The following is a 12,551-nucleotide window of genomic DNA, read 5'->3' as shown; positions in this document are numbered from 1 at the left end:
TCTCGATCATGCTGGAATAGGATTTACTATCCTTTTGCGTCTGTCACTAACGCCCTGCAATCGCGAGTTAGGAGCTCGTCACAGTCATTCAATCATTGAATCCTACTCGGAATACCACAGACAAGGTTTAGACTTTCCGGATTCTCCTGAATGCCGCCATCATTCTAGCTTACGCCACGAAGATTCTGGTTAGGAGATCTAAGAGATATTCATTCTAGCTTATTTCATGTAGAACGGAAGTGTTTGTCAGGCACGTGTTCATAGGGGAGAATGGTGATGAGCGTCACACATAATCATCACCTTCATCACATTCTTGGGTGCGAATGGATATCTTAGAAGCGAAATAAGATGAATTGAATAGAAAACAGTAGTACTTTGCATTAATCTTTGAGGAACAGCAGAGCTCCACACCTTAATCTATGGAGTGTAGAAACTCTACCGTTAAAAATACATAAGTGAAAGGTCCAGGCATGGCCGTGTGGCCAGCCCCCATGGTCTAAGAACAATGCGTTCAAAGATGTCTAATACAATAGTAAAAGGTCCTATTTATAATAAACTAGCTACTAGGGTTTACAAGAGTAAGTAATTGATGCATAAATCCACTTCCGGGGCCCACTTGGTGTGTGTTTGGGCTGGGCTTTAAGTGTTTCACGTGTAGAGGTCTTGCTTGGAGTTGAACGCCAGCTTTTGTGCCAGTTTGGGCGTTCAACTCTGGTTTTGGCTCCTTTTCTGGCGCTGGACGCCAGATTTGGGTAGAAAGCTGGCGTTGAACGCCAGTTTACGTCGTCTATTCTTGGCCAAAGTATGGACTATTATATATTGCCGGAAAGCCCTGGATGTCTACTTTCCAACGCAATTGGAAGCGCGCCATTTCGAGTTCTGTAGCTCCAGAAAATCCACTTTGAGTGCAGGGAGGTCAGAATCCAACAGCATCAGCAGTCCTTCTTCAACCTCTGAATCTGATTTTTGCTCAAGTCCCTCAATTTCAGTCAGAAAATACCTGAAATCACAGAAAAACACACAAACTCATAGTAGAGTCCAGAAATATGAATTCAACATAAAATCTATTAAAAACATCCCTAAAAGTAACTAGATTCTACTAAAAATATACTAAAAACAATGCTAAAAAGCGTATAAATTATCCGCTCATCACGCTAAAACGCCAGAAATTGGGTGGAAGGCTGGTGTTGAATGCCCAAACCATGCTCAGGACCGTGTTCAATGCCAAAAACAAGCAAGGAACTGGCGTTGAACACCCAAAGGAAGCACAGTTCTGGCGTTCAGACACCAGGAACAGATGAGGAGTTGGTGTCTAACGCCACTCCAGCTTCCAACCCTGGCTTTCAAATGCCAGTGAGGGATCAGACACCTGCAAGTGCTGATAATAAATCCCTCAAGAAGGCTTCTCAACCTACCTCTGTAGAAAATAAACTTGCAGCAACTAAGGTTGAGAAATACAAAGCCAAGATGCCTTATCCTCAAAAACTCCGCAAAGAGGAGCAGGATAAGCAATTTGCCCGCTTTGCAGACTATCTCAGGACTCTTGAAATAAAGATTTTGTTTGCAGAGGCACTTGAGCAAATACCCTCTTATGCCAAGTTCATGAAAGATATCTTGAGTCATAAGAAGGATTGGAGAGAAACTGAAAGAGTTCTCCTCACTGAAGAATGCAGTGCAGTCATTCTGAAAAGCTTCCCAGAAAAGCTTAAAGATCCCTGGAGCTTTATGATACCATGCATATTAGAGGGTAACTGCACCAAGACAGCTCTATGTGATCTTGGGGCAAGCATCAACCTAATCCCTGCATCCACTATCAGAAAGCTTGGCTTGACTGAAGAGGTCAAACCAACCCGGATCTGTCTTCAACTTGCTGATGGCTCCATTAAATACCCATTAGGCATAATTGAGGACATGATTATCAAGGTTGGGCCATTTGCCTTCCCTACTGACTTTGTAGTGCTGGAAATAGAGGAGCACAAGAGTGCAACTCTCATTCTAGGAAGACCATTCCTAGCAACTGAACGAACCCTCATTGACGTCCAAAAAGGGGAGATAACCCTGAGAGTCAATGAGGATGAGTTTAAGTTGAATGTTGTCAAAGCTATGCAACATCCAGACATATCAGACGACTGCCTGGGCGTTGATATTATTGACTCCCTGATGCCATATGACTGAGAGTCTCGAATTAGAGCTAGAGGACATTTTTAAAGATGTTCAGCCTGATCTGGAGGAACCAGAGGAAATAAAAGAACCTCTGAAAACTGCTCAGGAAGAGGAGAAACCTCCTAAACCTGAGCTCAAACCACTACCACCATCCTTGAAATATGCATTTCTGGGAGAAGGTGACACTTTTCCTGTAATCATAAGCTCTGCTTTAGGGCCACAGGAAGAGAAAGCACTAATTCAGGTGCTAAGGACACACAAGACAGCTCTTGGGTGGTCCATAAGTGATCTTAAGGGCATTAGCGCAGCCAGATGTATGCACAAGATCCTATTGGAGGATGATGCTAAGCCAGTGGTTCAACGACAGAGGCGGCTAAATCCCGCCATGAAGGAGGTGGTGCAAAAAGAGGTCACTAAGTTACTAGAGGCTAGGATTATCTATCCTATTTCTGATAGCCCCTGGGTGAGCCCTGCCCATGTTGTCCCTAAGAAAGGAGGAATGACAGTGGTTCATAATGAAAAGAATGAACTGGTTCCTACAAGAAAAGTTACAGGGTGGCGTATGTGTATTGACTACAGAAGGCTCAATACAGCCACCAGGAAGGATCATTTTCCTTTACCATTCATAGACCAGATGCTAGAGAGACTAGCAGGTCATGAATATTACTTCTTTTTGGATGGCTATTCAGGTTACAACCAAATTGCAGTAGATCCTCAGGACCAAGAGAAAACAGCATTCACATGTCCTTCTGGAGTGTTTTCCTACAGAAGGATGCCTTTTGGTCTGTGTAATGCACCTGCAACCTTTCAGAGGTGCATGCTCTCTATCTTCTCTGATATGGTAGAGAAGTTTCTGGAAGTCTTCATGGATGACTTTTCAGTATTTGGAGACTCATTCAGCTCTTGCCTTAACCATTTATCACTTGTTCTGAAAAGATGCCAAGAGACCAACCTAGTTTTAAATTGGAAAAAATGTCACTTTATGGTGACTGAAGGGATTGTCCTTGGGCATAAAATTTCAAACAAGGGAATAAAGGTGGATCAAGCTAAAGTTGAAGTAATTGAAAAATTACCACCACCTGCCAATGTTAAGGCAATCAGAAGCTTTCTAGGGCATGCAGGATTCTATAGGAGGTTTATAAAGGATTTTTCAAAAATTGCAAAACCTCTGAGCAATCTGCTAGCTGCTGACACGCCATTTGTGTTTGACACAAAGTGTCTGCAGGCGTTTGAGACCCTGAAAGCTAAGCTAGTCACAGCACCAGTTATTTCTGCACCAGACTGGACATTACCCTTCGAACTAATGTGTGATGCCAGTGACCATACCATTGGTGCAGTATTGGGACAGAGGCATAACAAGCTTCTGCATGTCATTTATTATGCTAGCAGTGTTTTAAATGATGCCCAGAAAAATTACACAACCACAGAAAAAGAATTACTTGCAGTGGTTTATGCCATTGACAAGTTTAGATCCTACTTAATAGGATCAAAAGTGATTGTGTACACTGACCATGCTGCTCTTAAATATCTACTCACCAAGCAGGATTCAAAGCTCAGGCTCATAAGATGGGTGTTGCTTCTGCAAGAGTTTGATATAGAAATAAGAAACAGAAAAGGAACAGAGAATCAAGTAGCTGATCACCTGTCTTGGATAGAACCAGTAGCAGGAGCATCCCTTCCTCCTACTGAGATCTCTGAAACCTTTTCGGATGAGCAATTGTTTGCTATTCAGGAAGCTCTGTGGTTTGCAGACATTGCAAACTATAAGACACAAGGTTCTCCTTCTGTAACCATGGAGAGGAAGCATGAAAAGCTTCTCTCACTGCAGAGTCAACCAAAGCCCCCACAGTCAAACTCTAAGTTTGGTGTTGGGAGGCCACAACCAAATTCTAAGTTTGGTGTTGAACCCCCACATTTAAACTCTAAGTTTGGTGTTGGGAGGTCCCAACCTTGCTCTGATTATCTGTGAGGCTCCATGAGAGCTCACTGTCAAGCTATTGACATTAAAAAAGCGCTTATTGGGAGGCAACCCAATGTTATTTAATTATATCTATTTATTTTCCATGGCTATTTTATGTTTTTTTTAGGTTGATGATCATGTAAAGTCACAAAAACAAACGGAAAATAAAAAACAGAATGAAAAACAGCATGAAAAACAGCACACCCTGGAGGAAGATCATTCTGGCATTTAAACGCCAGAAACAAGCATCTGTCTGGTGTTTAACGCTAGAAACAAGCACCAAGCTGGCGTTTAACGCCAGAAACAAGCATCAGTCTGGCATTAAATGCCAGAAACAGGCTACATTTGGGCGTTTAACGCCAAAAACAGGCAGCAGTCTGGCGTTAAACGCCAGGATTGCACAGTAAGGGCATTTTGTACGCCTAATTGGAGCAGGGATGCTAAATCCTTGACCCCACTGGATCTGTGGACCCCACTGGATCTGTGGACCCCACATGATCCCCACCTACCTCACCATTCAAATTCAAACCATTTCCCTCCCAAACCCACCCATTCACACACTTCCATCTCCTCCATCTTCTCCACTTCTTTCTTCTTTTGCTCGTGGACGAGCAAACCTTTTAAGTTTGGTGTGGTAAAAGCATTGCTTTTGTTTTTCCATAATTCAGTGGTAGAGCAATTGACTGCAGATCAAAGAGCTATGAGGGAAGAGCAACAAAGGCAAGGAAGAGACATAGAGGAGCTCAAGAGCACCATTGGTTCTTCAAGAAGAGGAAGACGCCACCCTCATTAAGGTGGATCCATTCCTTAATCTCCTTGTTCTTATTTTCCTGTTTTTCATTTACTATGCTTCATGTTTAATTATGTTTGTGTCTTTACTATATGATCACTAGTATCTAAGTGTCTATGTCTTAAAGATATGAATGTCCTATGAATCCATCACCTTTCTTAAATGAAAATTGTTTTCTGAAAAAGAAAAAGAAGTACATGAATTTTGAATTTTAAAATAGTTTAATTATTTTGATGTGGTGGCAATACTTTTTGTTTTCTGAATGAATGCTTGAACAGTGCATATTTCTTTTGAATTTGCTGTTTATGAATGTTAAAATTGTTGGCTCTTGAAAGATTGATGAAAAAGGAGAAATGTTATTTGATAATCTGAAAAATCATAAAAATGATTCTTGAAGCAAGAAAAAGCAGTGAAGAACAAAGCTTGCAGAAAAAAAAATGCGAAAAAAAAAAGCAAGCAGAAAAAGCCAAAAGCTCTTTAAACCAAAAGGTAAGTGCAAAAAGCCAATAGCCCTTAAAACCAAAAGGCAAGGATAATAAAAAGGATCCAAGGCTTTGAGCATCAGTGGATAGGAGGGCCTAAAGGAATAAAATCCTAGCCTTAGCGGCTAAACCAAGCTGTCCCTAACCATGTGCTTGTGACGTGAAGGTGTCAAGTGAAAACTTGAGACTGAGCGGTTAAAGTCGAGGTCCAAAGAAAAAAAAAAGAGTGTGCTTAAGAACCCTGGACACCTCTAATTGGGGACTTTAGCAAAGCTGAGTCACAATCTAAAAAGGTTCACCCAATTATGTGTCTGTGGCATGTATGTATCCGGTGGTAATACTGGAAAACAGAGTGCTTAGGGCCACGGCCAAGACTCATAAAGTAGCTGTGTTCAAGAATTAACATACTGAACTAGGAGAATCAATAACACTATCTAAATTCTGAGTTCCTATAGATGCCAATCATTCTGAACTTCAAAGGATAAAGTGAGATACCAAAACAGTTCAGAAGCAAAAAAAGCTAATAGCCCCGCTCATCTAATTAACACTGATCTTCATAGATATTTTTGGAATTCATTGTATATTCTCTTCTTTTTATCCTACTTTGTTTTTAGTTGCTTGGGGACAAGCAACAATTTAAGTTTGGTGTTGTGATGAGCGGATAATTTATACGCTTTTTGGCATTGTTTTTACTTAGTTTTTAGTATGATTTAGATGGTTTTTAGTATATTTTTATTAGTTTTTTAATTAAAAATCACATTTCTGGACTTTACTATGAGTTTGTGTATTTTTCTGTGATTTCAGGTATTTTCTGGCTGACATTGAGGGAGCTGAGTAAAAATCTTATTCAGGCTGAAAAAGGACTGCTGATGTTGTTGGATTCTGACCTTCCTGCACTCAAAGTGGATTTTTTGGAGCTAGATAACTCCAAATGGCGCGCTCTCAATTGCTTTGGAAAGTACACATCCAGGGCTTTCCAATAATATATAATAGTCTATACTTTGCTCAAGGATAGATGACGTAAACTGGCGTTCAACGCCAGTTCCATGTTGTAGTCTGACGTCTAGCGCCAGAAACAAGTTACAAGTTGGAGTTCAACGCCAGAAACAGGTTACAACCTGGCGTTGAACGCCCAAAACAGCCCAGGCACATGAGAAGCTTAAGTCTCAGCCCCATCACATACCAAGTGGGCCCCAGAAGTGGATTTCTGCACTATCTATCACAGTTTACTCATTTTCTGTAAACCTAGGTTACTAGTTTAGTATTTAAACAACTTTTAGAGATTTATTTTGCATCTCATGACATTTTATATCTGAACTTTGTAATCTCTGACGGCATGAGTCTCTAAACTCCATTGTTGGGGGTGAGGAGCTCTGCTGTGTTTCGATGAATTAATGCAACTATTTCTGTTTTCTATTCAAACACGCTTGTTTCTATCTAAGATGTTCATTCACACTTCAATATGATGGATGTGATGATCCGTGACAGTCATCACCATTCTCAACCTATGAACGCGTGCCTGACAACCACCTCCGTTCTACTTTCGATTGAATGAATATCTCTTGGATTCCTTAATCAGAATCTTCGTGGTATAAGCTAGAATCCATTTGCAGCATTCTTGAGAATCCGGAAAGTCTAAACCTTGTCTGTGGTATTCCGAGTAGGATTCAGGGATTGAATGACTGTGACGAGCTTCAAACTCGCGAGTGTTGGGCGTAGTGACAGATGCAAAAGGATCAATGGATCCTATTCTGACATGATTGAGAACCGACAGATGATTAGCCGTGCGGTGACAGCGCACCTGGACCTTTTTCACTGAGAGGATGGATGGTAACCATTGACAACGGTGATCCACCAACACACAGCTTGCCATAGGAAGAACCTTGCGTGCGTGAAGAAGAAGACAGGGAGAAAGCAGAGATTCAGAAGACAAAGCATCTCCAAAACTCCAACATATTCTCCATTACTGCATACCAAGTATTTATTTTATGTTCTCTTGTTCATTTGCAAGTCAACTGATAATTATAATTGACCTCCTAACTGAGATTTACAAGATAACCAGAGATTGCTTCAAACCAACAATCTCCGTGGGATTCGACCCTTACTCACGTAAGGTATTACTTGGACGACCCAATGCACTTGCTGGTTAGTGGTACGAATTGTGAAAAGTGTGATTCACAATTCGTGCACCACACATGCAATCAACTTAATAAGTTTCTAAAAGCTAGAAAGTATAAAACCAACCAGAAATATGGTTAAAGCAATTCATCAAACATGTTGAGTGCGGTAAAATTAAAACGAAATAAGAGAATTCAAAGCTTGATTTCATCGTGATAGAGAAGAGAACATAACTTTTGTAACTTTAATTTAGTCTACCAAAACATCCAAACCAATACCAAATAAAATAAGTACTTATTGTAATATAAATCATAGGTTGCAGAGTTTGAAGAAGAGTATTGGTGTTGTGCGAGTGTATTGTCTGGTGGCGGGTTTAGGGAACTCACGGCGGGGACAAAAGAGAGCAGTTTGAAGGGTGTGTGGAGCGCGTGGGTTGGTCGTAGAGTTTGAAGCAGAGCAACGTGGCTTCCAGACACACGCGAACTCGAACGGTGAACGGCGATTGAACACGAACGGTGAACGCCGAGCGAACGCGTACGGCGAAGAATGCGATCGAAAACGCGAACGTGAACGGCAAATAAACGGCGAGGGAAGCGGGGCTGAGCAGACAAAGACGACGGACGCCGAGGTCAAGGAAGCAACCGCGATCGGTGACAGCAAATAGGGGTTGAAGATTTGGAGCATGAGGGACGCTAGATGACGGATGGCGAACTGTGAGTGCGACGGACGGCGGCAGTATGACACTCCTTGTGGCGGTGGTGTAGGCTTACAGTGCTAGGGTTTTGTGGTTGGGTTTGGGTGATTTCTCTGACTGAAAGAAAGAAACAGAGAAAGGGAGAAAGAAACGAATGAGCTTCCCTTTTTTTGTGTAAACCGGCCTGGTTCCGGTTCGATCCGACCGGTCGGCTTTTGTGCGGTTCAATGATTTTTTGCCGGTTTTTTAATTACCAGTTTTATATGCCTGCTCGGTTTGTTAGTGTTATTAGTTTGCGGTTAAACCGATCCGATCGACCGGTCCGTTCCAGTTTCGAGGTTTATTGTTGAGAACAAAAACCGCTATCAATTAAGCATCAACACATTTCGCGTTCAATAGTGAGGTTGCAATTTTTCATCTTTTTATTGCAATATTTTTTCTGTAGGAGCAGCATGAAAGAGGTCCTGATGGAGGACCATGCTCTACTCTCTTCATTGCAAATCTTGGTCCAAACTGCACTGAAGATGAACTGAGACAAACTTTCTCAGTGTGAGTTGTTGTGTCTATAGTAAAGTTGTTCATATTGGAGCAGTGCTGGACCTACTGGTTCTTGTTATATCTTGATCTTGCAATGTTCATCTTTCACTTGATTTTGAGTTTTTACTATCGAGCTTTAATGTCTTAAATCCATTTTCCAGGTATGCTGGATTCAACATGGTCAAAATCCGTTCTAGAGGAGGAATGCCGGTTACATTTGCTGATTTTGATGTGAGTCATAGTTCTTGTTCAATCCCCTGTTGGTCAGTGTAGTAAATTTTGCTTGCTTACCCCTTATCAATTTACTAACCTTTATTCTTTTACAGGAAGTTGAACAAGCTACTAAGGTCATGGAGCAGCTTCAGGGCAGCATGCTGTCGTCGTCAGATCGGGGTGGCATGCACATAGAGTAACTTCTAACCTAATGGTTTCTATTAATTTTAGATACTCTTGTTAGGATTGATGTCTTATGTCCCTAAATATTTTCTTGTAGATACGCAAGGTCTAAAATGAGGAAGCATTAGAAGAAAGGGAAGCAAGCCAACCAATGAATTTATGTTGTCTGAACCCTCTCAGGATTGTCATCATTAGCCAACCAATGAATTTTGCTTCACATGATTCCTAGAAGTCAAGAATTCAAAAAAGCATAGGACATTGTCAACATCAGCCAACCAAGATTTTTTGGTTTTATCAATTGCTTCAAAATTTTAAGATTTTTAAAATGGATAAACTCTATCAGTCTCATTAACTGCTACTATATATTCAGCATTTTTTGCTTTTGTTTTGTCATGTCTATACTTACCTCTTTTTTAATTATGAGATATTGAGATTAGTGCTATATTTTATAAAATATGAAGATATTGTGTCATGAGTCATGAGACTTGCATATATTAGAGTTTAGTGTACATTTTCATAAATAAAATATTTCTGATATCATTCAAACTCAAAAAGGTGAAGTGTCATTATTAATTACCCTGTGATTCTAGTACCCTTCATAGATGCAAAAGGCTAACTCTGATTTGTTTGTGTCGCTGTCCAAGTTGGTTCAGAACTTCAGATGACAACCATCAAACCATGTTTGTTTGCTTCTCAACGCATGCATGTGCATGGACACGCATATGGAAAGTGAAAAGGGATAATTAAACCAACAATCTTTGAACTTAGAAGAAGCTACTCCATTTCATTTCATTTCAGGACCCCACAAACTCTCTCAAGTCAAAAAGGCCCTTTTAGGCACAATAGTGTGTACATGATTTTCCCTGAAGAATTTCAAAAACTTCTATATTTTTTTACCTATCCTACTTTCACCCTGCTATTATACACATGCAAAATTAGATCACTGCAAAAAGATAGATAGAAAGATGCAAAATTACAAAATAAGAGGGAAAATAAACATATTTAGCATAACAAGAAAAAAGCAATTCTCAATTTTGATCAAGTATCAACCCCTTTCTAAATGTCATCTTCACATGAAGTCCTTCTTGCTTTGTTGTCCCTATCCCAATATGCAGGCCTCTATTTGTCAAGAGATAGCTTCCCACTGAATGATTCAAGTGACCCCTCTAACAGAGGACCCCTGTAATGGTGCTGCCTCTGCAGCGGCTCCGACCAGAGTCGGCCACTCCGGTTTCCCACATCATAACTTGGAGTTGAAATGTAACTTGTGTCCATGACCATGTCGCAGTCCAGTATACGAAGAACCTTGAATAAACAAGCAGAAATAATTTTAAAAACAGTTAGGCAGAGAACATGGTCAAATTCAAAAAACATGATCTAAACATGCAGCATTAGCTTTTCCTATTGATTTTAACTTAAAACAGAGTTTGATCAAATTATAATAAATATGTGATTGAGAATTCTTCAAAGCAATTTTTTCCAACAAAAAATAAGTTCAAGAACTTGTTTACCTGTGACATGCGTGGTCTAGAATGAGGATCTCGCCGTATGCATAATGATGCAGCATGCAACATGCAATATACCTCATTTTCTAAGTATTGGTTCCCCAGCCTTGGATCAATCAGTTCCTCAATGGCATATTCTTCCAACAGAGGTTGTGCCTGTTAAATATCAAGACATTTACTCAAATTTCGACAAGACTTGGCATGAACAACCAGAAACATAAAAGGGGATTAATATAGGATTTATGATTGTTAATTATAGACATAGCCATACTTTAACTCTTAGGCAATGTTTGGTTGGGGATAAAAGAAAGGGTGAAATTTTTCACAGAATGGTTCGAGTAAAAATTGCAAATATAACTTACCCACTTAGTAAGACACTGCTGTCCCTTAGGCCGCGTGAGATCCACAGCTTTTCTCCCTATAACAAGCTCCACCAATACCACCCCAAATGAATAAACATCAGCTTTCTCAGTTATTTGGCCGCTTTGAGCATATTCAGGAGCCAAATACCTACACAATAATGACATATCTTAATTGTGAGTTCATATTTCTCAGACAAGTTTTGATTATGAAAACCATTCAGGACAAACACAAATACATACCCGAATGTTCCAATTACTCGGGTTTCCACACCCGTGTCTCCATCAGGTTGCCACCTCACCAATCCAAAATCACCAACCTTGAAATCACAATATAATGCTGTTAGAAAAATTAGGCATGTATGTAATCCAACTCAAATTCAGCATACACCAGAGTTTAGAATGTAATCTATACAAGACTCAGAAAATTCTGTCTTTTACATCCAATGGTAAGTAAATTTAAAAATGTAGATGGGTGGATATTCAAAAGTGAGGTAAATGTGCCTTTTATAGTGTAAACTACAAACCTACAAGAATGCATTGTACAATAGGCAAGCACTACCATACCAGTGGTTCAAAATCATGAGTTATGAGAATGTTGTTAGGCCGCATGTCACGGTGGATAATGCATCCCACTCTACAGTCTTCATGAAGATATCGTAACCCACGAGCAGCTCCAATGGCAATTTTTTGCCATGCAGCCCATTCTAATGGTTCTCGCTGTCTCCCTGAAATAGTTTAAAATATTAGACTAATTTACAATCATATCAGGAAAATATATGTCTTGTTTCAATCAATGTATTCAAAATGAAAAACATCGTCACATTAATCCTACTTCACCACCTGCTTTTAGTTGGCATCAGATTAATAAAAATCAAAGTAGTAAACATAAGTCTGATATTATAGTCTAGTGCAATTGAAAAAAATTCTGTAAGAACAGAAGTTCGGATGCAAGAGAGCAAGAGAAATCACCATATAAATGTGAATCCAATGATCCATTGCATATGTACTCGTAAACTAGTAGCCTTCTCTTATCCTCTATACAAAATCCAATCAGCATAACAACATTTTGGTGTTGAACACAACTCAGGACTTCTACCTCTGAGCAAAACTCAAGGTCACCCTGAGAACTAGCCAATTTATGTTGCTTGACAGCAATGACTTGTCCATCCGGTAGAACCCCTCTGTGAATGGATCCAAATCCCCCTCAGCCAGAAAGTTGGCCTCAGAGAATCCACCAGTGGCAAGTTCTAACTCGACATAGCTGAACCATCTTCAAGTCAGACACTGACTTGCCATTATCTTACACAAGAAATTAAGTAAGTATTTCATGAATCAGTTTCACATGAAGCCAACCCTTGAAACTATCTAACTAATACAAGGTTAGCATTGGCTGACGGCTCTGTGAGTTATGGTTAACAGATTGGCTTAGAACATGAGAGAGATTTGCTCTCGGTATAGGTAAGAATTTCTTTGACCACGCTCACTATCTCAGATTTTAGAACTATATGAGATTGAAGAAACAAAAAATCATGAAAATTTTCAGA

General features: G+C 40.1%; 1 protein-coding gene across 1 annotated transcript; it reads right to left on the bottom strand.

Moving 5' to 3' along the window:
* Window positions 1-10,259: 10,259 nt before the first annotated feature.
* On the bottom strand, window positions 10,260-12,064 carry LOC107627085 (proline-rich receptor-like protein kinase PERK12). The gene is made up of 6 exons (XM_088505892.1): window positions 11,977-12,064; window positions 11,572-11,732; window positions 11,248-11,324; window positions 11,008-11,155; window positions 10,652-10,801; window positions 10,260-10,445 (listed from the first exon to the last, which is right to left on the bottom strand). The coding sequence occupies exons 1-6, from the start codon at window positions 12,062-12,064 to the stop codon at window positions 10,260-10,262; spliced, it is 810 nt and encodes a 269-aa protein (XP_088362018.1).
* Between the last annotated feature and the right edge of the window lie 487 nt (window positions 12,065-12,551).

Source organism: Arachis ipaensis, chromosome B2 (genome assembly GCF_059453495.1).
Source record: "Arachis ipaensis isolate K30076 ecotype BB chromosome B2, ASM5945349v1, whole genome shotgun sequence".
Classification (NCBI taxonomy): Eukaryota; Viridiplantae; Streptophyta; class Magnoliopsida; order Fabales; family Fabaceae; genus Arachis; species Arachis ipaensis.
This window is presented reverse-complemented; position numbering and strand designations above follow the sequence as displayed.

Bases quoted from the DNA above. Each gene is read 5' to 3' on its own strand.
- LOC107627085 (XM_088505892.1), bottom strand. From the start codon at position 12,064: ATGCTGATTGGATTTTGTATAGAGGATAAGAGAAGGCTACTAGTTTAC. The intron at 10,802-11,007 runs GTAAGTTATATT...GATATTTAACAG, and splicing joins AGCAGTGTCTTACTAAGTGG to GCACAACCTCTGTTGGAAGA. The intron at 10,446-10,651 runs GTAAACAAGTTC...TGTTTATTCAAG, and splicing joins CTAGACCACGCATGTCACAG to GTTCTTCGTATACTGGACTG.